General features: G+C 39.5%; 4 protein-coding genes across 6 annotated transcripts; 2 read left to right on the plus strand and 2 right to left on the minus strand.

The window, feature by feature from the left end:
- Window positions 1–198: 198 nt before the first annotated feature.
- On the plus strand, window positions 199–3,782 carry dennd10 (DENN domain containing 10). The gene is made up of 10 exons (XM_046401259.1): window positions 199–358; window positions 446–500; window positions 795–991; window positions 1,091–1,170; window positions 1,261–1,409; window positions 1,590–1,701; window positions 1,813–1,913; window positions 2,062–2,169; window positions 2,273–2,367; window positions 2,480–3,782. The coding sequence occupies exons 2-10, from the start codon at window positions 455–457 to the stop codon at window positions 2,645–2,647; spliced, it is 1,056 nt and encodes a 351-aa protein (XP_046257215.1). The 5' UTR covers window positions 199–358; window positions 446–454; the 3' UTR covers window positions 2,648–3,782.
- sfxn4 (sideroflexin 4) lies at window positions 3,781–7,341 on the minus strand. Of its 2 annotated transcripts, none has more exons than XM_046401261.1 (14): window positions 7,189–7,341; window positions 6,993–7,058; window positions 6,278–6,334; window positions 6,162–6,188; window positions 5,918–5,972; window positions 5,497–5,522; window positions 5,346–5,399; window positions 5,173–5,235; window positions 4,989–5,057; window positions 4,799–4,889; window positions 4,509–4,624; window positions 4,322–4,407; window positions 4,123–4,240; window positions 3,781–4,047 (listed from the first exon to the last, which is right to left on the minus strand). In XM_046401261.1, the coding sequence occupies exons 1-14, from the start codon at window positions 7,225–7,227 to the stop codon at window positions 3,970–3,972; spliced, it is 945 nt and encodes a 314-aa protein (XP_046257217.1). In that variant the 5' UTR covers window positions 7,228–7,341; the 3' UTR covers window positions 3,781–3,969. The 2 variants fall into 2 exon arrangements, with proteins under 2 accessions (XP_046257217.1, XP_046257216.1); XM_046401260.1 differs by having other exon boundaries at window positions 4,989–5,060.
- A 490-nt stretch (window positions 7,342–7,831) lies between these two features.
- On the plus strand, window positions 7,832–14,026 carry prdx3 (peroxiredoxin 3). Its single transcript, XM_046401262.1, has 7 exons — window positions 7,832–7,981; window positions 10,341–10,452; window positions 11,104–11,245; window positions 11,475–11,610; window positions 11,894–11,997; window positions 13,408–13,573; window positions 13,832–14,026. The coding sequence occupies exons 1-7, from the start codon at window positions 7,946–7,948 to the stop codon at window positions 13,880–13,882; spliced, it is 747 nt and encodes a 248-aa protein (XP_046257218.1). The 5' UTR covers window positions 7,832–7,945; the 3' UTR covers window positions 13,883–14,026.
- Window positions 14,027–14,253: 227 nt separating this feature from the next.
- tm9sf3 (transmembrane 9 superfamily member 3) lies at window positions 14,254–24,801 on the minus strand. Of its 2 annotated transcripts, none has more exons than XM_046401256.1 (15): window positions 24,587–24,801; window positions 23,373–23,568; window positions 23,084–23,206; window positions 21,417–21,577; window positions 21,219–21,296; window positions 20,577–20,708; window positions 20,142–20,308; window positions 19,614–19,708; window positions 19,370–19,500; window positions 18,557–18,696; window positions 17,863–17,931; window positions 17,634–17,780; window positions 17,376–17,459; window positions 17,168–17,244; window positions 14,254–15,915 (listed from the first exon to the last, which is right to left on the minus strand). In XM_046401256.1, the coding sequence occupies exons 1-15, from the start codon at window positions 24,677–24,679 to the stop codon at window positions 15,848–15,850; spliced, it is 1,761 nt and encodes a 586-aa protein (XP_046257212.1). In that variant the 5' UTR covers window positions 24,680–24,801; the 3' UTR covers window positions 14,254–15,847. The 2 variants fall into 2 exon arrangements, with proteins under 2 accessions (XP_046257212.1, XP_046257213.1); XM_046401257.1 differs by lacking the exon at window positions 24,587–24,801 and adding an exon at window positions 24,403–24,553.
- Between the last annotated feature and the right edge of the window lie 379 nt (window positions 24,802–25,180).

The following is a 25,180-nucleotide window of genomic DNA, read 5'->3' on the forward strand; positions in this document are numbered from 1 at the left end:
CAGCGAACACGTAACAGTTGAAATACACATACTATCACATCAGAAATGTAGGCAGTATCATTTATTCCATATATTCCACCTGTTCTCAAAACTTTGTATGTATAAAGGTAGAATTCCAGTAACATTGAACGCACCATTTTTTCTGACCTCCCGCCAGGTATGATTGGCTGTAAGCAGCTCGACTCCGCCCACACAGTCCTCCTTGTCCCGGAAGAAGGAAGATATTTCGCAGAGGGATGAAAGTCTCTTGAATGCAGAAATCCCACCCAGGCCACTGACAATTTTGAACTAATTTGCTGTCTTATTAAATCTGTCCAGCATCGCATTCTGCTATTTGGACTTCGCAGGAGCTCTCAGGGTACTCCCCAGTTGCATTAGTGTCCTCAGAGGAAGGTTGTTGTTGGTGGTTTCTCTCCAGTTAACTAGTGCTTCTGAACTCTTTCAGGTATGGAATATGGCAACAACTGAAACGCAGCTTATGTTAAGCGTCGGATTAATCGGTAAGTTTCAGGTCACAAGTCTTTTGTTGTTTCTTGGTTGGTTTTCAAGCGAAATTGGCGCCTCAAACACACTGAACGTGCCGGACAATCACATGATACCAGTGTGACCCAAGCAGGGCTTCGTGTGCCTCATTGGTTCATTGCGCCTGCATGATGGTGGGCAGATGGTTTCCTGAGCGCATCCGATGACAACGACCTCCGCATGATAAACATGTGGTCCCAGAAAGCGACAGTTTCTAAAGTTTGTCCAACTTTTAACACGTTATCATTTGTTATTGGTGGTTGTCTACCCAGAGAAAGATGTGAACGGAGACACGCTGTGGGTGTGGTGCTATCCCTCTGTGGGCTCAGACCTCAGACAAGTCCTGCTCAGCAAGTGCTGTCTGACACAGGACGGCCGGGATTTTCACACCTTTGTGTTTGGTCAGTTCTGTCGTACGTGGTACTACATCACCACAGCGGAGGTGCAGGAATCCACACCACTTAACAAGGTACAGTGTCCAGAGACTCTGGATTCAGAGGATAAGTGTGCAGCATTTCTATGTTTCTGATATTTATGCTGAATTGTATTTCCATTTTTTTCCTTCAAGGTCACTCATTTTTCAATAGTTGTTACAGCAAAAGACTTCAACCCTGAGAAGTATGCCGCACTTAGCAGAATACTCTGCAGGTACACTGTGCGCTTCAGATACTGTTGTTTGTACAGTATTCTTTACAAAGTGTTTCATTGCTGAGTGGTATGTGTTTGGTCGTTATCCAGGATGTACATCAAACATGGGAGTCCAGTGAAAATGATGGAGGCTTACGTCAACGTCCTCACCAAAGGAATTTGCCAGAGCGATGAAAACGGCTCATTTCTAATCAAGGACTATGACGCCCGGAAAGCGTACTTGGCCAGTTCAGTCAAAGGTAAGGAAACACAGCCTGTAAGATGAACATTTAGTAGTATTTTGACCACCTTTGAAATTCTATTGACATGATTATATTCATATTCATTGAAATTAATAGTGGTTAATAAAAGTTCACTTGAAAGATAGTCTGCACTCCTCCCGTCATCCAGTTTACTTCCATGTTTGTGTCCCACCTCAGATGTGGTGTCTCAGTTTGGTATGGAGACCATCATCCTATATACTGCTCTCATGCTGAAGAAGAGGATCATTGTCCATCACCCTCGGATTGAAGCGTTGTTGGAGTTTACAAGGTGCATTTGAGACTTAAATTCAAAATATTTTGGCTTGAAACCTAACTTATTAACTTATAACGGTTTGTAGTGGAAACGGATTGTCATCTGTGGGTAACTCTTTCCCCTTAGAGTTCTGCCCACTCTGACATGGCACAGGAAAGACTGGTCCATCGTGCACCCATATGTGCACCTGACTGATATTGAACTAGAGGATCTCAAGAAATGTCCTGGTGAGGCTGCCTCCTGGTTTGTTTACTCTTAATTAAGAGCGAACCTCCTCACGGTTGGTGATTAGTCATCATCTGCGGTGTGATCACTGTGATCTCCTGGTGGGGGGGATGAATAATTTATGCACCAATATGTTTGTTTTTTCTGCAGGATATGTAGCAGGGTTTGTAGATCCAGAAGTGAGCAACAGATCAGACTTGTTTGATGTATATGTGAACCTCCCAGACAGTGTCATCACAGTATCCCAGAGTGCCAAAGGTACAGTATGTTCAAAGAGAAAGCAATATGTTTCTAAGAGTGCTTTGATACCTGAGAGCAGGGCAGGATTTACCACAGACTGATGTTCAGTATCCCTCCACAGAGGCCATGGCTATGGGCAAGTTACACAAGGAGATTGGCCACCTTATTGTCCAGTCTGCAGAGGATGCTGAGAGGTCAGACAGTCAGGTCATTAAGGTGAGAATTCCTGAACGTATCGTATTCGATGTTATGTATGTATTGTATTCGACACATGGTTGTATGAAACGTAGCCTTGAATCTAACACGACAACCACACGTTAATTCACAGGATATTTCCGTCAAGACAAAAGAGGTCCTTGCTAACTTGGTGGCCCTGGCTAACGAATGTGAAGACTCTAAAATCACATTGGAAGCCTTAAAGCGGCATAATTTCCCTACTGCGACAGAGAACTTCCTCTTTCACTTGGCAGCTGCCGAGCAGCTGTTGCGGATATGAGCCTGCTTTCAGTCGCTCCGCTGCAGGACTCTGGCTGTGCTGTTGTGTGAATTTTGGGATAATAGCTGTTTTCTGAAAGGCTCATGCAGACTCTCACTTATCACAAGAGTGTGCACTTTCCACAGTAATCTTCATGTGAAAGTGTTAGAGTTTGTTAAAAATGACAGCGCACAGGTATTTCAAGTTAGTTTACCTTTTTAGTAAGTGAAACTATGTATCTGTGATTCCCTTAAAGGAAACTATGGGCCTGGAGCTAAGTGCTACACACAGTAGTTGAAAACAGACAAACGTGCTATCCATTTTGATCTTTCCATGGCATTTGGCAACAAAAAATAAAATAAATGAAATGAGTACTAGCTTTATCTTTTCAGCATTACTAGTTATGGATAAAAGGCACTACAGTTAGTGTCCATGAGAGGATGAGATGGATACAGATAAGCTGGTATGTCTGATGGTGTACTTCACATCTGACTTTCCGCTCCGCAGTGCGAAGCTGTACTCAGAAACGTCCGAAATCTCGTCCCTGGTCTGAAATGTCGGGTGGTCACTGTGAAGACACTGTGAAGTTTGACCCACATCATTATATAAATTCAGCATCAGCAGCTGAAGTGGCTCAGATGTTAACAAGCTCATATCATTATTGTTATTAAGTTAGTTGATGAAAAGCATTGCCCGAGTCTGCCTGGGTTTGTTTGCTTTTTTTTTTTTTTTTTTTTTTTTTTTTTTAAACAATGTCACATTTTGTATTTTACTTATCACTTTAGTGCTGAAATACACAAGCAAACTGTGTTGTGTTATGAGGCTTTTTCTCAAAGTGTTTTCTAAAAAAGCAGAAAAAGAGCTGTTCCTCAGCCGGTGGAATAACGATTGGTGCTTCCATGTCCACATTGATTAATACTGCATTGTGTGTCTTGCTGTTCAGGTTCTGTTTTTTATTGGTAGTTAGTGCTGTTGTTTTATAGCTGAGTACATTGTTAACCACATTGCCAAAAGCATTTTTTCAGATAAGACACACAGTGGATTACATAGCAATGCTGATGTAACTTTAAAAACTAAATGTATTTTCATGATGTAATATTTCCTATCGATAAATACATGCAGTAATCCAACTGAATAAATTTACTACCAGAAAGTGGCTTTTTGTTTGTTTTAATGTCGTAAACAAAATATTTTACATAAAGACAGAAAGGATAAAGCTGCGTTTCATCGCTGGGTCTTACATACATCTTACATTTTCAGCTGCATGACATTTAGCATGACACTATTCAGTGATGGCAACAAGTTTTTTGGTTGGTTTTCTATCTGCTATGTAAAACAGCTCCTCAGAGTCCTCGATGGTAGTATAACTGCCCGCTTTCTGCTGCAGCCTGCAGCTCCTCCTCTATGTTTTCCTTCTTTATCTGTAAAACAAGGTCGATGTCAGCTGAGTTCATCACAAGGAAAACATTACAGCACAGGAGGGCCGTGAACCTTACCGTTCCCAGCTGTGGAAAGAGACTGAATGAGACGGGGATCATCACGATCAGAACAAACGCAGCACTCATGTGCCACAGTGGAGAGAGCAGCAGAGAGTGCCCCTGGAGAAGTCTTCTTCTGTAAGGGAAGATCTCTGTCAGAGTCTTAACAGGTGCGACTTTGTCCATGTAAATGAGACTACTTTTAAAAGTGTCTGACCTCTGTGAGAGAAAAAGCAGGAGATTAGGAACAGCAGTGGTTGTGCCAAAAAGTGCCGCTCTTGACAATGCAGTCTCCCTCACAGCCTGAACAAAAAGAAAACAAAATTTAAAAAAAATTATGCAGCATTACAAGGTTTCAGTGGGAAGACCTGTCTTTGTCCATTTGCTAATTTATTGTTTAAAACCTTTTCTCCTGCTGCTTTTGACAGGCCGACAGGATTTCCATTGGAGTCAAACACTCGTATCCCAGTTTCTGACTCCTCACTTCTGACAACAAACACATTGAAGAAGGCCAGAGCAGCTGGAGAGAGTTACACAACATGTTAGTTTAAAAAGTCCGACCTGTTATAACTGGATTTACCATGATGTGAAATTAGAATGGACCTGTGTACCTACCTTCTGACACGCAAAATAAAGTATTGATTAACATACTATTTATGTTCCAGTATTTTAGCTTCAGAGATGAAGAACTCACCTGAGAGAGGGACTGGTAATATGAACCTCAAGAAAGTCTGGATTGGTGTGCTGCTTATATGAAGTCGGTTAATGACAATTTGAGGAAGGGCCTGAAACGATACACAGAAATTTATTTTTAAAAAGTTACAAGAAACAACTCTTTAAACTGGACACACTGTAGTCACCATAAGTTATCAGCTTATACACACCCCTGCACATGTTGTATAGGAAACTGCTCCTGCGATCAACAGAAGCTGCTTCAAAGACGCCTTCTTACCCTGCTGGTGAGAGATTAAGACAGATAAAGTGAAGCAGAGACAGAGGGAGGATGTTGAAAGACACTGAAGGAGGAGGAGTCAAGCTACATATTTTATACTTTTAATTATACACTACCTGCTCTGATGAAGAATTTCTGTTTGCATGGTTGAACCCCGCACTGTAACTCTGCATCAGTAACTGAAAGATTGCATTTTTAATTGTTAATTCATGCCGTAAAGTCACAGGTAATAATATATTTTTAGAAATACAATGAAAAATAATTACATATGATGAATATTCTTCGTTACCTGAAAAAACAGAGTGGGTTTGACATGTCTATGTGGCAAAAGGCTGCCAAGCACCTGAAAAAAGATTTGAAAAAAATTGGTCACAACATTCGTTTCACAACCTGCGTGAAGAACAAGGTGTCATTACACAAGCTGTGGACGACACACGTACCAGAGGCGCTGATACTGGCAGAAATGCTAGGAAGAGAATGACATGAATGGGGGAATTACCATCTCTTTTTTAAATGAGTGTTTCAGTGTTATTTTTGCATAGTAATAACAAACATGATACACTATGAGCAAGTTTGAAAAATGTCATATGAGAATTTTAGAGACTTATTTAATACTACCGGAACTGGAACTGAACCCAAACCCAACAAACTCGGTGTAAACAATGAAAGTCATTTTTGTTTGACTTGTTAGACCTGCAAATACTGTGATTTACTGCCATTACAACAACAACAACAACAACAAAAAACAAAACAAAACAGTATAATTACTGCCTGACATGACATACATGACATGAATGCATCCTAATTTTAATAATAAATGGAAACTCTAATTAATTTGTAAATGCTAGGATTTGACTGTACCTGGAGGACGGAAAATAGTTGGAAGAGCAGCACCAGAATCAGCGTGGACAGCCGACTATAAACACAACAGTTATAACACATCGGTAGAAATAAATTCTTAATTAATAACAGTCAAACTCGGTTGAACACACAGGAAGAAGAAGCAGTAATGGATGGATGGATGTTTATGCATAGAAATTTAAGTGGATTCTGATTTATTTTGAGAGGATGTTATTTGCGGTGTTGTGTTTCTTCTAACACTCACAAGTGAGAGGCCCAGCGCGCGTTCATCCTGGAGGAGGAAACAAAATACATTTAAATAAATATTCAGTTGATGAAGCTGACTGACTGTCCAGTTAAGATTCTTAAACATTAGCTGACCTTTTCATTTAGTTTATCTCCGCTTCCCAGCAGAGTGCGGGCATTCTGTATTTCAGCCTGAGGAGAGCAGAATCACCAGTTATCTGTCAGGTATCCATGTGGTCTGGGGGAACAGTCGATTCTGATTGGTTGCAGGGTGTCCATCAGTTCTGGACAATAGACATCTACTTAGTAGTTCCAGTCAAACTGTTATTTGTTGGTGAAACTTGGGATTGATTCAGGGACATTGAGACAGCTGGATAGTTAGATAATCTTGTTGTCAAACAGATGGTCAAGTTTTATTTACTGTTTATTACAGACTTGCGAGTATAACATCAGTTTTCCTACTCACAGCTGAGCAGACTAGAAAAATCTCCCTTTGTAAAGTCCTCTTTGATGTTAGACTGTATTTTTATTTACTGGGGTGGTGAAAAGGTTTCCATTGCACAGGAACCTTATGAAATGAGAAGGACTGTTCTTGGTATTAACCAAACGAACGATAAACTTAATATTTTGATTGAAAATGCCTTAAAATATAAATTGATGGCCTTTTTAATTTATTACTATTATCATTATTATTATTATTATTATCGTTATTGGTAAATGGCCATAGTATGATGGCTCCATGTCGGAAATCGCAGTGATTGATAATGAACTTCTCGTCGGGCATCATCCCTTACATACTTTGTACTCATCTCACAGTATAAGATCACTGCTTATACTGGCTGCGACTTACATCAGAAGCAAACAGGGAAGTTGGATCAAGAAGATTAAGCCAGGCCTGCAAACGACTGAGGAAAGACTGAAAAAGAGGAATGTTAGGCACAAAGAGGAACAATGATGTAAATTTTTTTATTGTAAATGACTGAATGCAACATATCTTCATTCAATGATGATGCTCTGCATTACCACACTGCTGTGCACATTTATACCTGACCATGGCTTTTCCAATACAACAGATTAGGATCCATTAGAACGACGATGACATCTGCTTCCCATTAATAACAATAATAACTTACAACAGGGCACATTTTCCCAGCATATCTTTACTGCCTTTAAGGTCAAGCGCCATGGACAAACTACTTCCGCCTTCAACCATGTGGTAAGTTGTGGGCGGGTTCATGCGACATTCCTGTTAATCGTAAATATCGGAGATTATAGATACATCGTGTTCAAATTTTTGCTGCGCTCAGTTTATTGGGTAGACAGCTAAAGTGCCGTTTGATGCAACTGACACCAAACGTTTGGAAGTATAAGTAGCGCAAATTTCTCCATAGCATTTTGCTGTCTTAACATTTACATTTACTTAGACATCTAAAAATGACTTGAAGGATTTTTAATTTAAAAATACTCTGAGCACATTATTTTTCCCATTGTTCGGAAACCAATAAATGGAACTAGGTGTTTTATTTTTCCACACTGCTATTTCATAGGTCAATAACTAACAATAAAACCCCGAATAATTCCCTTAACACCTGAGGAGCACCTGAAGGCAGCATAAAAAGCAGCGCCGTTGTTTTGTTATTAAGGAGTTATTTGTTATTTTTTGATTTTGATTTCTTCATGATTCAAAATTCTAGCTAACCGAATCTCATACAGATGAATATTTTATATTTATATTTTTTCAGTGAACAGGTTTGCGTCGAGCACGTGCTTAAATGACGTAACTGCGCTCTCACACAAGGTAAAATGGCAGCCACCATTGGAAGCCTGCTCAGGACGTCTGTAAGTGCAACTTGTTACAACACAACTTCAGATTTGCTCTCGACATTCTTTTGTCTTAGTTTGGAATTTTGAAGCAATAATAACCTCGTGGCAATAGCAGCTATTGATGAACAAGTCACCTTTGCGCTGAGGCGCTGCTATGCGTGTGTGTGCGTGTGTGTGTGTGCGCGCGCGCGTGTCGTACATTTGAACCAGACAACCAACTGACACTGTGGTGACAAACCTCTGGCCCGCGGTCACTGTTTTATACATAGACCGATAGTAAAGGCCCTCTGTGTTTCACAATGAATATTCAGGTGATACTCCTATCCCATTCAATAGACCTTCACACGGCACACAGTGACATGTCATCGCAGGGAAAAGCACAGGTGTAACTAATGACATTAACGTTCATCTATTGCTTATTATACTAAGCCATGTTTTATATTTTATGTTTTTTGTCTTCTTGTTTTTATGTTTTGTGTGATACGTTTGAGATTTTTATTATCCCGGAGAAACTACATTTAATTAGAACTGTTTTTTTGTTTTTATATCATTGGAGCAACAGCAACAGTTTTTGAATTTCAGCCATGTCCTGAAACTGACACGTTTAAGAGGGCTGCAGCCATTACTGATATTTCTGATATAATATAACAAAATGTATTTTATGAAAAAGGTCTGCACGCAGCATCCTTTAGCAGCCATGTGGCTTGGAAGTAAACACTGCAGCAGCATAAAATGTCATCATTTCAACATAAACAAATGGCCACTTATAGGTTGTTAATATACAATTTTACAGGTTTTTCTTTTGTTTGTGGCTTAAACATCATAAGATGAAGGCCATAATATTGATGAGACGATATTAAGTTAAGAGTACTGTTTGTAACATCAAAATACCTGTCAAAAGCTGCAAGTTACACATGCAAATAATACAGTTAGTGTGGGCTGAATTCCAGTTTTCTGCTTCTGTTTCAGGGTCTGATAGTGTGCATGCTGGCTCTCCCTCACTATCATGATGTACTGGGAGTATTTGGTGTATTTCTATAATCACATCTGCAAGAAAAGATGTTTTACTGGTTCAGGCACTTACTTTTGGCTGGCCTGTCTTTAGTCTTGTTGTTAGGTGTGTTGCCCCCGGCAGCTGATGGAAAACACCTGCTTATGCAGGTGTTATGTGACAATTTTGAAATTACCCTTTGATATGTGAAAGATTTAGTCAACATATTTTAAATAAAGCTTATTTTTTGGCCTGAAGGTGGTACATACTGGTAGAACTGCACGTGTATAACTATGGATATTTAGAACCAACAAAAACATTAGTGGCAAAATTTTAAAATAACCAGTGGAAGGTAACTAAATACAGTTTACTCAAGAACAGTATTTAGACACAATTTTGAGATACTTGTACTTGAGTATTTTCATTTTCTGCTGTTTTATACGTCCACTTCACTACACTTTGGAGGAAATACTGTACTTTTTTTAGTTATTTAACTAACTTTAGTTGCTCTTTACTTATTACAACTTACTCGTTGCCTGCATATTCAGATTACTTAACGTTGACTTACCCGTGGCGTGTAACCAATCAGATTGCTGTGAGTGGACATTGAGTGAGACCACATAGTGTTGACTACAGACAGAAAGAGAGGTGGCTGCATCAGAGCCAAAATAGAGCATTTTAAGTCAATTCATTATAAAACACCAATACTGAGAATCAGAAATGATGAAAATTGGATCCAATAATCAGTTGATTGCTATGGAATCATAAAGACACAGGGGGCATCTTTCTCCAAGTAACTCCAAAACAACACATGGACATGAATTGATAATACTCAATGATAAATATAAATCCAAATTTCATGCATATTCTTCACAACAATAAGCACATATATCTCATTCAATCGAAAGATAATTGTTAATGTTTCTACCTACAAATATTCATTATGTAAAATAATTAATATTAATTAATAATCAAAGCTGAAGCTTGTGAATAAGCTGTAGCATTTAATTCATGCTTAGGATGTGGTCTCATTCAGACTGATGATGTCCTGTGTATTGCATCACCCAGTGGTTCATTTGCAGCTCATTAAACAACCCGACATTCATTCATGTTTCTTAATAAGTCTTGTCCAAGTAGACTCTGAAGTGGGAGCAACAAAAGAAAGCTATGAAAATAATAGAAGAAGGGTAACAGACTCAAGATTCAACATAAGAGATTAAATAAGATTGAATTTTTATCCTTAAGCTCTTACGTTTCACTATATTTCATATTGGAGACACAAACGTCGTTAAACATAAGCGTTCGCAAGTTACTAACTAGAACAGCTTAGTATTTCCATTTATTTGTGGATCATTCATGTTGGATTAATGTATCTTCTTTCAGGCAAGGGTCGCAGCAGGAGGGTTGAAAATCACAGCAGCCTGTCAGCATGGAGCATCTGGGGCTGCAAGAACCCTCATCTGTCCTGCACTACCAAGAGCCTGCTTCTCTACCAGTATGTGCAAAATCAAAGAGAAAGAATATACCATCAATTGGATTGTTCACTGTTCTGTGGTAGGGTTTTAAAAGCACACCCTCCCATTATAGCTGGTCAATAACAGTATTATATTATTTTTACACTGAAATGTATTATAGCAAGGCAACTGCATTCACGTACATATGAAACATTCAAACTGATGATTAGTGTAATGAACCGGTCAGAAAAAAACCTTCACATGTAAAACAAAACCTTCAGGAACCTTTTGTTTGTTGGTGTTTGTTACAGACACGTGATCATCTCAACATCACGAGCATCATCACAATAATAAATGCACTGGCAGTGTTGTGTAGTTAACCTTGTTATTCTTTTTTCTTTGTGTAATTACTGTACATGTGTTGATGTGCTTAAAAAGAACTTTGACATTTTTTGCATGATTCAGTATCATACCTCCCATCAGTAAATACTCCATATAAATGCTGAACATGTTGTCAGTCAAAATCAGAGCAGTCACACTAACAGGCGTGTTGCATAACTGTTATCCTCACTTTAGACTTTAACAGTCATATTGTGCAGAGATGTCTCAGTGCTTGTCACTGTAAGAGTTAACCTTGGTTTTGCAAAGCTGATGGTGTGAATGAATAAATAGTGTTGGGCTTTCTATATCAGACACTTCCAGATGGGCCCCTGCTGTCACTCAGCCTGCTCCTGCTTTTAAGGCCACAGCCGTCCACAATGGAGAGTTCAAGGAGATGAGCCTTGCTGATTTCAAGGGCAAATATTTGGTGCTCTTCTTCTACCCACTGGATTTGTGAGTATTTGTGTCCCACATGGAGAGATGTCCTGAATAACATGATGGTTTTCCCTACCTTTGATGTAAATGTTCTCCTGCTGATGACCAGTAGAAATTTCCTCCCATCACTTAATGTTCATTTCATCTCATCAGTCCTCTGCAGATGTACCCTGGTTATTTTGTGACTGGCTCCAGTAAATATTTCACTCACAGGGTTTGTTTTGTTTCTGTGTTTGTCATATTGCAGCACCTTTGTGTGTCCAACAGAGATCATCTCATTCAGCGACAAGGCCAATGAGTTCCATGACATCAACTGTGAGGTGGTGGGTGTGTCGGTGGACTCTCACTTCACCCACTTGGCATGGATCAACACTCCTCGTAAGGTACTGTCTCTTTGTTAAACATGATCAGACACATGGTGCAAGGTTCAGCTCCGTGAGCTTTTTCATTCATCCTTTGATGAGGGCCATAAGGGGGCCTGTATGTATATGACTGACCTGCAAGTACCATATGTGTGTGTTGTGATCACATTGTAATCAGAATCAGAATTCCTTTATTTATCCTTTAATGTTGACATAATCTGAAATGCGTTCATATTAATTGTACTAGTAGCAGTAATGGAGTTAGTGTTAATCTAACAGATATTATTTCATGATGTTTTGTCAGACTGGAGGTTTGGGCAAAATTCATATCCCCCTGCTGTCCGACCTCAACAAGCAGATCTCCAGAGACTACGGGGTGCTGCTGGAGGGTCCAGGCATTGCCCTGAGGTGGGTTAAGTCTGTGCTCTTTAGAAAGGATCTGCTCACAGCTGTCTTTAACTATTGCTACTGTTAAGGTTACTGCTGCTATTATTTGTCATGTGGCAAACATCATAGGTACCTGAGCAATGGCACGATGTGTTATCTGATCCACCATCAGCACTTATTTTAATGAGAAATGTTACGTTGTGTTGGTCTTTCACGTAAAATGCCAATAAAATTTATTTATGTTTGTGGTTGTAACGTGACAAAATGTGGAAAAGTTCCAGGGGTATGAAGTGATGCCATAGGTGCATCTTTATACACACACATATATATATATATATGTGTGTGTGTATTGATGTCAAATTTATAATAACACTGTCAACACATGACACCCTTTATCAAGTGTTTCTAGTGTAATGTGTTTTTTATTGACACGTAAGGAATTGTCAATATGTCATGTTTCTTAAAGGGAGTTTAATAATATGTGTGTTGGTTACTTGTGTGGCTGATCAGTGATCATGATAATTACTAGCCTAATTGTACTCCATTTCTAACCGTGTATGCAGTGAGTTGCTGCCCTTTGTGCGTGTACTCTTCATCTACTTCCCTAATATGATGTGCTCAGGATGTTGTTGATGACTCCTGGTGAAACTTGAAAGCACAGCATTCTCGTTGCCTTTTAACTTCCCTTTAAGCCACATTAACATTTACATACCAAGAAAAAGCTAATGTTTCTGTACAATATGACCTCCGCTTCCTGTCAGCTGCTGTCTGCATTGTATTTTGTTTTCACTTTTAGCTATAAATAAGCGCCCATGGCATCACTTGAGTTTTGGTATTTTGTCTTATGTACAGTGGCTCACAAAAGTATTCATACCCCTGGAACTTTTCCACATTTTGTCACGTTTGTTTGTTACGTTACGTTGCCATTTTATGTGAAAGACCAACACAATTGTGAAGTAGAAGGAAAATTAGATATGATTTCCATTTTTGTTGTGGGGTATGAATGCTTTTGCAAGCCACTGCAGTATTACAGGACTGTTTTAATAAAGGGTCATCCACCTGGCTTCTATTGAATTTTATTTTGCCAACTCAGTTCATGTGTCTAATCCAGATGTTTTCTATGTTGAGTATAAAGATGTTGGTCATATGTTACAGTATTTGCATAGTGTCATTATCATAAACAGATACTCACTTCCAGTGTCAACAGAAGATGCAGTACATGTGTATGCTGTATAATAGTTGGAGAGGGTGGATTTGTCAGGCCTGACCCAATGGAAGCTCATTGAGAACAAAATCTATAGCTGGCACTGGTTTCGCATTGTTTACTTTTTCTTATGGCCTGTGAGTCTTCTGTTTATTTTATGTTTTTCAGTCTGTTTTTAAGGTCACAAGGCTGGATATCTTATTTCTTATGTTGTTACTGTCCTTCAGGGGCCTGTTCATCATTGACCCAAACGGTGTGGTGAAGCACATGAGTGTGAACGACCTGCCAGTGGGCCGAAGTGTGGAAGAGACCCTTCGTTTAGTCAGGGCGTTCCAGTTTGTGGAGACCCATGGTGAGGTGTGTCCAGCCAGCTGGACCCCTGAGTCACCGACGGTGAGTTCCTTCACCTCAGAATCTATAGATGTTCTGCAAAACACTGTATCCTTCTCAATCCTTTCAGGACTGACATTGAAGTATTTCTGTCACAGACCTAATACATTAGTATTCTCATTGTTTACTTGTTATGTGTGTGATTTTAATTTAAAGAAACTGTTATGTGTTTAAATGTGCATTACGTATTAGTACTTGTAAAAGACAGCCCCAGTGGAAACTAATTTTGAAGTTTACTTTATATAAATGTTTGCTTTTCAGATCAAACCAACCCCAGAAGGTTCCAAAGAGTACTTTGAAAAAGTCAACTGAAGACAAAGTTCACAACTCTTACACCTATTAACAGTGAATGGTGCAAGTCTAAAAATACCTGTACCCTCTTAGTTTACCATTTACAAATTGTAGTTACACATACTCATCTGAATACGCTAATAAATACATTCTTTATAAATGACAGATCATTGTGTTGATTCATGCACTAGATTGTGGTGTTTTTATTTTAAACAGCGGCTCAGCCTGTTAGGATTAATTGAACCCACCTTCCCCTGGACACACTGCATAAAACAAAACTCTAATACTGTATGGTTCTGTGACTCTAATGCACATCTCCAGTGCATTATGTATGAGTTAAATAATTCAGTTTGAAAATATTTGCCCTCAAAATCAAATCCACACTTAATAACCCCTGTACATAAACATGTTTATTTTCTCTTTTTACAGCAAGTTAATATGCAGGTTCAAAATGTCTAATCAGACACTGGTACACAACATGAGGTGCCGAAATCAACTTCAGTGGGTGGAGGACTGGAAATGAGAAAAAAGGCATTGCCACTGCCACTTCTCATACAAGTAGGGTACATACTGTATTTACACAAAATGGGGCGAAAAAAGTGTTTCAAACACTCCTCAGCACTGTGTGTGGTGATGAAAACATTTAGTTTTAAGTGTACATAAACTTGACTTTGTACAGTATGTTGCAGAAACAAAGCAATCGCCTCATTCCTTCTGACATTCACAAATATTTCAGGTTAGGCAACAGAAACAAACATGAGGGAAATGGCTTACCAGAAGATGCAGAGCCTTTTAAAGCTTTAAATAATATACGGAATCAAAATCAGAAGAGCGTCCATAAGCGGGTCTATTGATCATCAAAATGTACCGTTACACTTTGACTCAGAGGGGGGAAAAAAACAAATAAAAAAACAAAACTGACTGCGCTGACTGAAGTGGAATTCTATGAACAGTTTGGTGAAAACTTCATGCAATTTCAGGCAAGATGTAACAGCGCCAACAGCCCCATCCCAAGCACCAAACAAAGACCAAAAAAAAAAAACAAAAAAAAAACCCAACATTTTTTTTTTGTTTGTTTTTAACTGAATGATTCATTTTAAAAAAAACACCCTGTAGTAAATCTGTACAACGAAAATACATTTGGGATCTACATCTAAAGGTACATTAAGGTTATATACACTCCCATCCATATATTATCTTTACAAGTAGACTTCATTCAAACCCAAACATTAAGAAAACCCCAACTAAACGGGGAAATGGGATCACATCAAACATCCATTTAAAAATCAGTTCTCACTGTACCTCAACTGCAGATCAGTCCCTCTGTTTGTCTGTTTGTCTGTACAGTAAACTACAGCAGGACTAAAATCTCTCAAACTGGATGGACTGCTACTGTAACAGGGAATTTAGAATCATCAAAATGGGGGAATGATTCCGGAGTGACGACAGCTTTTTATATCATTTTTGCCATGGAAGTAAATCAGAACAGACAGCTGTACTGTGTAGTAATGATGATTCGAGTGACTTCGAGAATACAAAATAGAAATCAAGTCAGAACATGGGCACAAACCCAACTCTCCAACATTCTGACACAATAGAACAAAGGCTTTCAAATACACTTAGGCCTCTTCACTGAAGAGAGCTACACTGTTCCTTCAATAAACATTTATGTTCTCTGGTCTCAGGTGGGACTGGGTTGGAAAACAGAAGCCATGTCAGCCTTAAACATTTGCTCCAACGTTTGTTAGAAAGCAACTGATAAAAACAGAAACTTGTGTTTGATATCTCTTCCGCAGATTTGCTCTTGTTCATTTTGAGTTGCGGAGTTGAAATTCATTCAGAAAATGGAAAAACTACATTGTATAAAGTGAGATTCTCACAATCTCTTTGCAAGAAAGAAAAGTAATAAAGGATGACTTGTGCCTGCCGTTTTTCAGGATACACGTAGGCAAATCCATTAATATCCCTGTGTTGCTGCTTCGCTTCTTAGTCAATTTTCACATTTGTGTAGATCTTCCTCACAAAGGCACTTGTTCCCATGTATCCAACAGCACCTGGAAGAAACAAATGTGCTCTGAGTTTCTTTTAAGTCACCTATATGTGCAAGCAGTGCACTCTACTCTCACTTTTCAAGTAAATCCGTCACAGGACAAAATCACTTCTGGTGAAGGAATCCAGTAAAGGTTTGGGAAAGACAAAGCACATCTTACAGCCACAGAATAACCAGTCAGACTTTCAACAAGCCCAGAGGGCACCATGAGGCAGCTAGTGCACATTAGATGTGGCACCGCACAAGGTGCCATGTCTGGCTTATTACTCTTCAAGCTGAAGAATGAGTTTGGCTTGCAGCTGATGAGAAAAAGGATTTAAGCACACCTGAAGCTGAAGAACCAAAGTGGAAAATTTGTGCAGACTGCCCTCAAAAGATATCAGGCTTCATGTAAGAACTACTGTATGTACAGATTTGTGCCAAAGATACCTTAATCTGAATGAATGCTTAAATATAAAGGAAATCAACTAAAATAAAAATAGATAAAATGTGATGCTAAAATATATTCTGTAAATTCTATAAATATTTCTTTTGACCATTTCATTTTTTAGTGTAATATTCTCATATCCACCTCCATGTGTGAACACACCTTCCTAAACATCAAATTCAAGGACTTTACAGGCCCAGTTCTCTCAAATTCAAGGACCCAGTGTGACAGATACGACACAGATCAAGGTTAATTATTGTTAAAATACAGAATTTCTCTACTGACAACTGGCAGGCTTTTCACAAGCTCAGCGACAACAATTAAAAAGGCTTGAATGTGTGACCACTTCTCAAATGTGCTGTTACTGACAAGCCAATCTTTGTAAATGCTCTTTGTGAACCACCAATCATCAACAGTTAACATTAGCAATTAATGATAATCTATGTATTTTCTAAAAATAGATAGATGCAAAGACATGTGGGAACTTTGATTTATAAACAGTAGGCTGCTTTGGTTATCAATAAGTACACCCCAACTCAAACAGGCAACACTCATCAGGTTAAATCACATCATTTGTAGCCTCTGGAGGAGCAAAACTTCAGAAATACACCAAAAATATTCAAGAGCTCTGCCTCTTAGCTAATTAGTCACACTGGCACATTAATCCCGTCACTACAAATTGACCGATGAAGTTGTGGCAGTGTACTCCAAGTCTCTTGTGCTACAAATCTGGAGTTTAGAAAAGCTGAATTCTGTAAAAAGGATTTTCCAAAGAGTTTCTTTATTATCGGACAGTCCTGCAGTATTTAAACATGATGGAGGGACTCACCACACATGATTCCTAGGGCAGTGCTGAACACAGCCATGTAGCCAAAGTAGAAGGATGTCTGGAAGAGCCCATACATTCTGAAACAACATGAAGAAATGGACTCAATTCTTCAGAGGTGATTTGTTTGTTTCATGAATTTTAAATGTTTTTTCCCATAGTTGGACTGTATGAGATGTGGGCATTTGGTCAAATGACGGCTAAAACTTACTTAGTTTTGAAGAAGTAGTAGTAAAAGGAGTACATGTAAACATAAACAGCAGTGGATGCAGCAGAGAGGAAGCTTGTCCATTGCCTAGAAAAGAAAAAAGTAACAGTTGTTTTGTGTACGTCACTGGTTGATTCAGCTCTCAATTAGGTACTGAGGCAGGTGAACAATAATCCTCTGAAATGCTGAAAGAAAGGATAGTCCACCGTAGTCAAAGCCTTAAGTCAGCGTCAAACTATGGTAAACCATGACTCTACTCACCATCTGTAGTCCTCGGCGTTGAGCAGGAAGTACGTACACACGATGGTGACACACACGGTCACAATGCACAGGATGACCAGAACCAGCATCATGAAGCCGTACACATAGTAGATCTTGTAGGCCCAAAAAGATGTGAAGATGAAGTACCTGAAGAACAAGAAGAGATGTTGCCTACTGCAAGGATCATCTCACCACATACAAAACCCTCAGTATTACAGCACAGACTTACATTTCAATGAAAATGGACCCGAATGGAAGGATTCCTCCAAGGCAGACGATGACAGCTGGCTCCATGAACCTGACAAACCACATTTAACAACATGACTGTCAGTGGTGCACATCAGATTTGAACTCCACAACAAGGAAACATGACTTATTGTGTTATGAGAAGAAAAAGGCAGACACAAGGGGGAAATTTAAGCAACGTCTGACAGTGGCCTGAAGTCACATCTACATATCCTGCTGGCAGCTGGCCACCTTGGCAGAGGATTGTAAATGTTAATGCACTCAAAGCTTATTGCTTTGGTATTTTTCATTTCCCAAAGAGTTTGTGCAGACAGCAAAATCATTTTCCACTTCAGAGCTGACGCGTAATGCTTGAACAGAGTCATGCATGGAGTACAACTTTTTCACTGTCTACTGGTTGGTCATTGCACTTCCTCTGCAACCAGAAATAAGCCCAATAAGTCTATTTTTGACATTCTATAAGCAAAGTTCATTAACTTCTTGTCAGTTACTAGATCACAAACTACTTGATTGTAACAATAACGGTCTGTCTCAGCACTATGCAGTATGTTCAGAGTATGGGTTGTCTATGTTTTAACTGACATCTTTATATTGTATTTATGTACCAACTGTCTTCAGCTTTACTCCATTCTCATGAGGGCAGATCCCTAAACATTTCCCACTCAGCCCACACCTACCATTTCTTCTCGGGGATCGGCCGCGGCACAGCATTCACTCGGCACGGAAAATTTGGCTGGCCAGACAAATTCCTCCCCAGAATTGTCCCCACGAGGTTTAGCGGCAGAATGACAAAGAAGCAGATACAGCAGACGGCAACCTGCGGGAAACATGAATGATTAATATTCATGTGGATGGTCTGTGTTTATTGGCAATATCGGGTGCTCTCAGATCCCCTGTCAGTCATCTCTACTGTCCTTTAGGTTCAGGGAATGTTAAGTTCAGCTCAATAACGTTTGATAAAATACTGAAATAGTTTTAAGAGGATCTGGATCTCTTTATTCCCACATTTTCTTAATAATTAACACTCACAGCATGATCTAGAGGGACAAATCCCTCCAAAAGGCTAATTTTTAACATGGTTACTTGGCACTAAATACTCTGTCGTGCTCACGAGTGTTGTGTCGAGCCAACAAACAGCTGTTTGTAATTAAGACACTGAAGAGATTCTGTGGAAAACATTCACGTTTTTTTTTTGTTTTTTTACTGTTCAGTTTGGAAATGCTGCACTAAATGCAGAAATAATCAACTGAAATGAGTTTTTTTTTTATGAATCCAGTGTCATGTGGGACATTTTCACATCATTTTTTGTCCTGAGTTATACCATAATATTTAAGGACTCACAGAGCATGAGAAGCAAGTTAAAAACTTATGACTGAATATGTATTTTCTGTTCCTTCAACTCCACAACTGATTACTCTTTATCACATCAGCCTCGTAAGCTTGTTCTTCGTGACTCTGGTATTTAGGGAGGTCTGCTGTGTCAAACCTACCATGGTGCCAAATGGGATGGCTCTGGAGGCGTGGTAGTAGATAGCAATGAAGTTGATGAAGAAGGCAGTCCCACAAACCATAGCTGGGATCATAAAGGCCCCAATGAACATTTGCTTAATCCATCTTCTGCCTGTATTATTCAAACAAATCAAACATAATTTTAAGAAACTGACAGTAGCGTTTTAGAGGAAATCTCAAATCAATATACAGGAGAGAGAGAGAGGGACAAAGCTGTTTGACTACCTCCTTGTTTTGCATACAAGCTTCCCCCAAAGTAGCCATTAACAGGGGAGGTGGCAGCATACATAAAGATGGCTGTGCTCAGCATGGATCCTCTCCTGCAGAGAAAAACGACATGAGTGGGGCTCCATGAAGTCTCAGTGTTTGAGCTCTATTCCCCTTGAGACTGATATTTCTTATTTACCAATTTATAGTGTTTTCCTGCACTCATGTCTGATCATATATTTTTAAGCCACATTCCAATAGGGGGTTTGCCTTTTACCAAATATTCCCCAAAGTGCAAGGCTTTTCATACACACAGTCAATCAAATCACTTGTTTTCCAGATAAAAACAATATAGACAGACAAGTAACTCCCTGTCCTTTCCTCTCAACACCCATTCCTTCTGTGGTTTTCCCCATTCGTATAAAAATAATACTTCTTAATAATAGTATTATAATAATATTCCTAACTTTGATTGTAACACGTTTTATCCAAACACTTACACCGAGTTACATTTCACAACCTGGCAGATATTTGTCATTTACTCACTCTGTGTACAAATCCTCAACCATAGCAACGATGATGACGATGAGAGAGACGGAGAAAATCTGGCAGCCGGAGCCAATGAGCGAGGAGAATATCAGTGGATGGCTCGATGGCCGAAACACGTCACCGTGTACCTGCTTCCATCCATATTCATCTCCCAGGTCCCTGTCCTGATCATACACAATGGCAACAAGAAAAATTAAATGAAATTTCTTCACAAAGGCTTAGTGACAGGTGTGCAGGTTTTCAAAAACCTAGACTTGGAGGAGGAACAAGGAATGAACCACACTATTTTTTACTCTCTATGACAATCTAGTGCAAGTACAAACAAGCAAAAAAAGCAGGGGAAAAGGACTCACTGAAAGACAAAACCTACAATTCACTAAAACAATTAAGACAAAACTGAGGTCAAGAGCAGCTGAGCCAACAAAAACTTACCATGTCATCCATTTCCTCCTCTTTGCTGTATCTGGCATAATCCTTTCTTAGTGTTCTCATCAGAATCATGGACACAAGACCCACCAAGAAAATGACCATCATGAAGGAGTTGAAGATGGAAAACCAGTGAATCTAAAAGAAATAGTAAGATCAACTGTTAACTGAAAACTAACCCTGTTATATACTTTATCACATCAGAACAGAAGATATTAGAACTTCAATGAAACAATGCAGTGACACAAAAACCTTCTCAGAAGAAACTTACTTAACACAGTATTGGGGATATTTCAAGGCATTTAAGCCATACAAGCACTCATTTGTAAAATCCCTGCTCTCAGCAGGCCTCTCTGTACAAGTCATGGCAGGAAACTTTTTCACCCACTAGCTGTAGTAGCTGGCACATACTGAAATTCAGGCTCTTTAATCAGCCAAACATTAGACAGAGTCTGGCTGTATTCCTAACACAACAGCAGGAGGAGTTAAAGAGTCAGTTAGATGTTATCAGTTTGGTCAATTACACCAGACCTGCATGACACAAGGCCCAACTCGCACCCTCAGAAAGATAATGTGCGCTAGTACTGTTACAACAAGCTATCAGCGTTCTTGAATTGCATAATGAAGCATGAAGAATAGTCAACTCACCCTGTGCTGAAAGAAGGATGGATCGAGGTATTTGTCGAATCTGTCTTCAAACTTCACATCTGACTTCTTCCATTTCACCTGTGATACGAAAAGTTTACTTAGATTCTAATACTAACATGTTTATGCAACCTGAGTCCCATGAGATTACAAGACAAAATGTGGCATATAAAAAGTACCGGTAGGTCATTCAGTACTTACAGAATAAGACATTGCGATTCTTGTGTTTGGTATGAGTTTGACTTTGCCTTCACTGGTCAGATTTACATCAACAATTCTGTTGCCATTGAAGCCAATCTCCAGTTTTTTGTACGTCCACAGATAATGCTCTTCTCCGTTTTCATCTGCCTCACCAACAATGCCTTAAAAAAGAAATTCACATGCAATGAATTAGGGATCTGGTCCTTATGTAAGTGGTTAAATGGACAAGTGTAAACACTGGATTTTCAGGTACAGAACATTAATAATCATGGAGTGTAAATGCCAAATAAAGGTCATTTTCTACACTGCTTATTAACTTTGTAACCGAATCATCCATATTCATTTGTTACATTCTGTCTTTGCTGTTACCAAAGTTTGTCTCTGCTGGCCACCATAAAAGATCTCTTCTCTATCCCACTATCTCAAATTACTTTGAACAGTCAGTCTAAACCAACTCCCCACTGGCTGTCTGTTATTCTAAGTCTGCATTTTTAGCCTCCCGTTTCTCCACTTCATGGGACAAATTTTATGTTACACAGATATTAAAGCTCTATATATGTGTTTGCCACTTTTGTGATAATCCCACTGCTACTGATTATAGCACTGGTAACAGGTGCAGTTTTATAATACTATGAAAAATCTATCAATTTATCTTCATTCTGAATAATTAATTCATTTTGTGAGATCAATCTAAAATAAGAGACATTGTGGAAAATGATGCCGAAAGTGTGTTGTGATGAGAAAGTGATTAACTACAACTCCGCTTTGCAAAACCACAACCAAACATGTCACTGTCTTAGACATTATAAGAGCACCAGCTACCGCGCTATCATACCAGATATGGGTTCAAAGTCTAAATCTACTTATTGTGATAGAGGCACAAGTATGTAACTTACAACATGGAGAACTGTCTGAATAAATGCCACTGCCACACCCCCTACTTACAACATAACAAACATGGTGGTGTTTGAGGAGTGTAGGAGTGGCACCACTATGTAAACCATGTCAGTAATAGGTTTCTTAGCACAGAACAACACTGGAGAACTGTACTTCAAGTTCAGCATCAAATGTTCTTTTTTTTTTTAAACCAACACCGTAAGATGCATGAGCGTAATCAGTCACTAAATGGAGTGCTTCATTCAATAGATCAAACCAGTGCCATGTGTCAATACATTTGCAAAAGTGCAGAAATACAAAGTGTCCTGTGTGCACTACAATTATAACTGATTTTGAAAATTCAGCAGCTAATCAACCACAGCACCGCACTATTCAACAGGTGCTGAAATATGCAGAACTGTTTGAATCAACACAAAGGGTTGTGTGCATTGCTACACCGCTGTTTTAGCGAAGTTTAGTGAAGGATGACTGGACAGTACCATTCATGACTGAAAACTTGTTGGATCTTTTCAATATGAAGATAACTACACTGACACACACAATGCCAGCATTACCGCAAACCTCTGCAAGAGGCTAATGAGCCAATAACCACAAATAAGTCACAACTGAGACAGAATGGAAGACACAGAAAGGCAGAGCCAAGAAATACTGAAGCAATACTCTGAATAACATGACGTGTCAGGACACAAACTTGTATTCAGTATCTGGTAAACTGATAGAGGTCTGTCTAGCAAAGAAGATTTTTTTGAAGGAAATGAAGTTTCACTTACCCCAGATAGGCAGGTCATCTATGTACATTTGGTACCAGTAGTGATTCTTTATGGCGTAGACAAAGGCATCCCGTTTGGCTTTGTCCAGGTCAATTTCACAGTATGTTGTCTGCATGACTTCATCTACAGGGATCATAAATGTCATATTAATTTTGTTAAATAAGAGAATATTATGTGTGGGGAAAAAAATGGACCCAGAGATTAAGAGACATGTGACAAATTATTTTATCCATGCACTCATCAGTTCATCTGTGGTCAACAGGTGAAAGTCAGTGCTGCAGTAGAACACCTTTGAACTTTATGTCTAGGCCGCTGAACTCGAGCTCCACTCCCTGCAGAGCCTCTCCGAGTGTTTCATGGTAATGACTGATGGTCTTCTTGGAGCCCGCACAGAAGGGCAAAGAGAAATACTTGTATGTCTCCTGTCGATTGTGGTAAGGCCCCACTGTGTTCATCCATAAAACTACCTCCTCCTTATCTGTGTACTGTAAAGGAAAAACAAGGACTCTTGTGAATTTCAAAAATGCCATACCAGTACCTCTAGTCCTTCTGGTTTAAAATTCTCAGGATCACTTATGCTACAAGAAAATGCCAGTGATTGACAAATAACTTCCAATACATGTTCACACTGACATTAATAATAATACAGGAGATACATTTTCTTCGGACAAAGCGGCTTACAGGAGGATGACTTGTGTAACGTGACGTTAACGCCAAGTTTCTCCTGAAACGGATTGGTAAAAGGAGCGCTATTATATTCAGATTCATGCAAACAAGAGAATGTAACAGGCTTCTCATCGCTGCGTCAGCCTAACACTACAGAAACTGGTGCATGTTTGCTCACAGTCCATGAAGTCAGCTTCAATGCTATATCCCTTTCCACCAAGTATACACATAGAACAGTAGGATCGTGTAAAGAAGACAGCGTAATACACATTATTAACCTGTGAATCAGTAGTAATTAGGAGTCTGGGAGCAGATATGCCGAAAGGCCCTCATGTGAAACCGGTGTTTCGGCATAGTGTAACGTTGGCTGGTAACAACTAATCAGCCATCACAGTTATCACGTCGGAGAAATCCTATTTGAAATGAATGCCGAGACAAAAAGCTTTACACGTTCAGTATATAAATAGTTTTAATTTTGCTGAACAACTAACTGACGCCTGCTAGCCTAACTTGAGCACAGTTTCCGCCGGTGCTCAAGGAAAGCTTGTGAGGACCAGTGAGAAAGACGTGCTAACAAGCTAGCAGTGAAACGTTAGCCATAAGCACTTAGGCCGATAAGTGATAACAAGTTAGTTACCCAGATGAATGCATACCTGTTTAATAGCTCACCAAGTATCGATAAATCGAACAACACTCCAACCCAAGCATTCCGTCGTGTCTAGAATTATGTTTTCTTACATGCGGCTAGCCGTTAGAGCGACAGTTAGCAGGTTACACAAACGTCCATTATTTTCAAGGCTCCCCCTTTTCAATCGGCCTCTCAAAACGCTGTCTTACCGTGTGTTCATGTTCATCTGCGTCGACAGGTAATAAAGAGGCAACTATAACAAGAAATGCCGATGCTGCCACTTTCCACCTGGAAGAGCCCATTATTTTCGGAGAAAGTATGCAGAAAGATTGGGGACGTTAGCTATGCAGGGCTATCCCACCTTCTTCCTGGTTGTATGACAGAGGCAATTTTTAGGGATGCTCTCGTACGCATATGGCGTAAGCGCTTAACGAAAGCTCATCGCACGCACATCAGATTGGCTGAACTGGATCACGTGGTTCACAGCACCCAATCACTGTTGAAAACGATGGATCAAATGGTGACTAAAGAAACTCAATCGGCGCTTCGTCCGCAACCTTTAGCCACGTCATCCGACTGCCAAGACTGTAGCTTCACCTCACCTTTGACAGAGCTGGTGCATGAAACACGATCCCTGTGCACAACAAATGGGTCTATTCTCTGGATGATGAGGCCCCTTATGTCCCGAAAGTTGTCTGAACAATATATCACTTTTCACGCACTCACGAGCAGTTCAGAGCATTCATAATAACCTCAACCTTTCATTTCATACATGGTTTTCATGTGACAGGGAGGGTATAAGA

The sequence above is a fragment of the Scatophagus argus genome, chromosome 10, assembly GCF_020382885.2.
Source record: "Scatophagus argus isolate fScaArg1 chromosome 10, fScaArg1.pri, whole genome shotgun sequence".
In the NCBI taxonomy this organism is placed as follows: Eukaryota; Metazoa; Chordata; class Actinopteri; family Scatophagidae; genus Scatophagus; species Scatophagus argus.

What these genes read in the sequence shown, in the direction of transcription:
- prdx3 (XM_046401262.1), top strand. Translation starts at nt 7,946, where the DNA reads ATGGCAGCCACCATTGGAAGCCTGCTCAGGACGTCT. An exon ending in GAAGCCTGCTCAGGACGTCT is followed by an intron (nt 7,982 to 10,340) that starts GTAAGTGCAACT and finishes ATCTTCTTTCAG; the next exon opens with GCAAGGGTCGCAGCAGGAGG. An exon ending in GGATCAACACTCCTCGTAAG is followed by an intron (nt 11,611 to 11,893) that starts GTACTGTCTCTT and finishes ATGTTTTGTCAG; the next exon opens with ACTGGAGGTTTGGGCAAAAT.
- tm9sf3 (XM_046401256.1), bottom strand. Translation starts at nt 24,679, where the DNA reads ATGGGCTCTTCCAGGTGGAAAGTGGCAGCATCGGCATTTCTTGTTATA. An exon ending in CAGATGAACATGAACACACG is followed by an intron (nt 23,569 to 24,586) that starts GTAAGACAGCGT and finishes TTTCCTTTACAG; the next exon opens with TACACAGATAAGGAGGAGGT. An exon ending in CCATCCCATTTGGCACCATG is followed by an intron (nt 18,697 to 19,369) that starts GTAGGTTTGACA and finishes TGTTTCCCGCAG; the next exon opens with GTTGCCGTCTGCTGTATCTG.
- dennd10 (XM_046401259.1), top strand. Translation starts at nt 455, where the DNA reads ATGGCAACAACTGAAACGCAGCTTATGTTAAGCGTCGGATTAATCG. An exon ending in GCGTTGTTGGAGTTTACAAG is followed by an intron (nt 1,702 to 1,812) that starts GTGCATTTGAGA and finishes CTTTCCCCTTAG; the next exon opens with AGTTCTGCCCACTCTGACAT. An exon ending in AGTATCCCAGAGTGCCAAAG is followed by an intron (nt 2,170 to 2,272) that starts GTACAGTATGTT and finishes ATCCCTCCACAG; the next exon opens with AGGCCATGGCTATGGGCAAG.
- sfxn4 (XM_046401260.1), bottom strand. Translation starts at nt 7,227, where the DNA reads ATGGATCCTAATCTGTTGTATTGGAAAAGCCATGGTCAG. An exon ending in ATTACCAGTCCCTCTCTCAG is followed by an intron (nt 4,625 to 4,798) that starts GTGAGTTCTTCA and finishes AACTCTCTCCAG; the next exon opens with CTGCTCTGGCCTTCTTCAAT. An exon ending in CTGCTTTTTCTCTCACAGAG is followed by an intron (nt 4,241 to 4,321) that starts GTCAGACACTTT and finishes CTTCCCTTACAG; the next exon opens with AAGAAGACTTCTCCAGGGGC.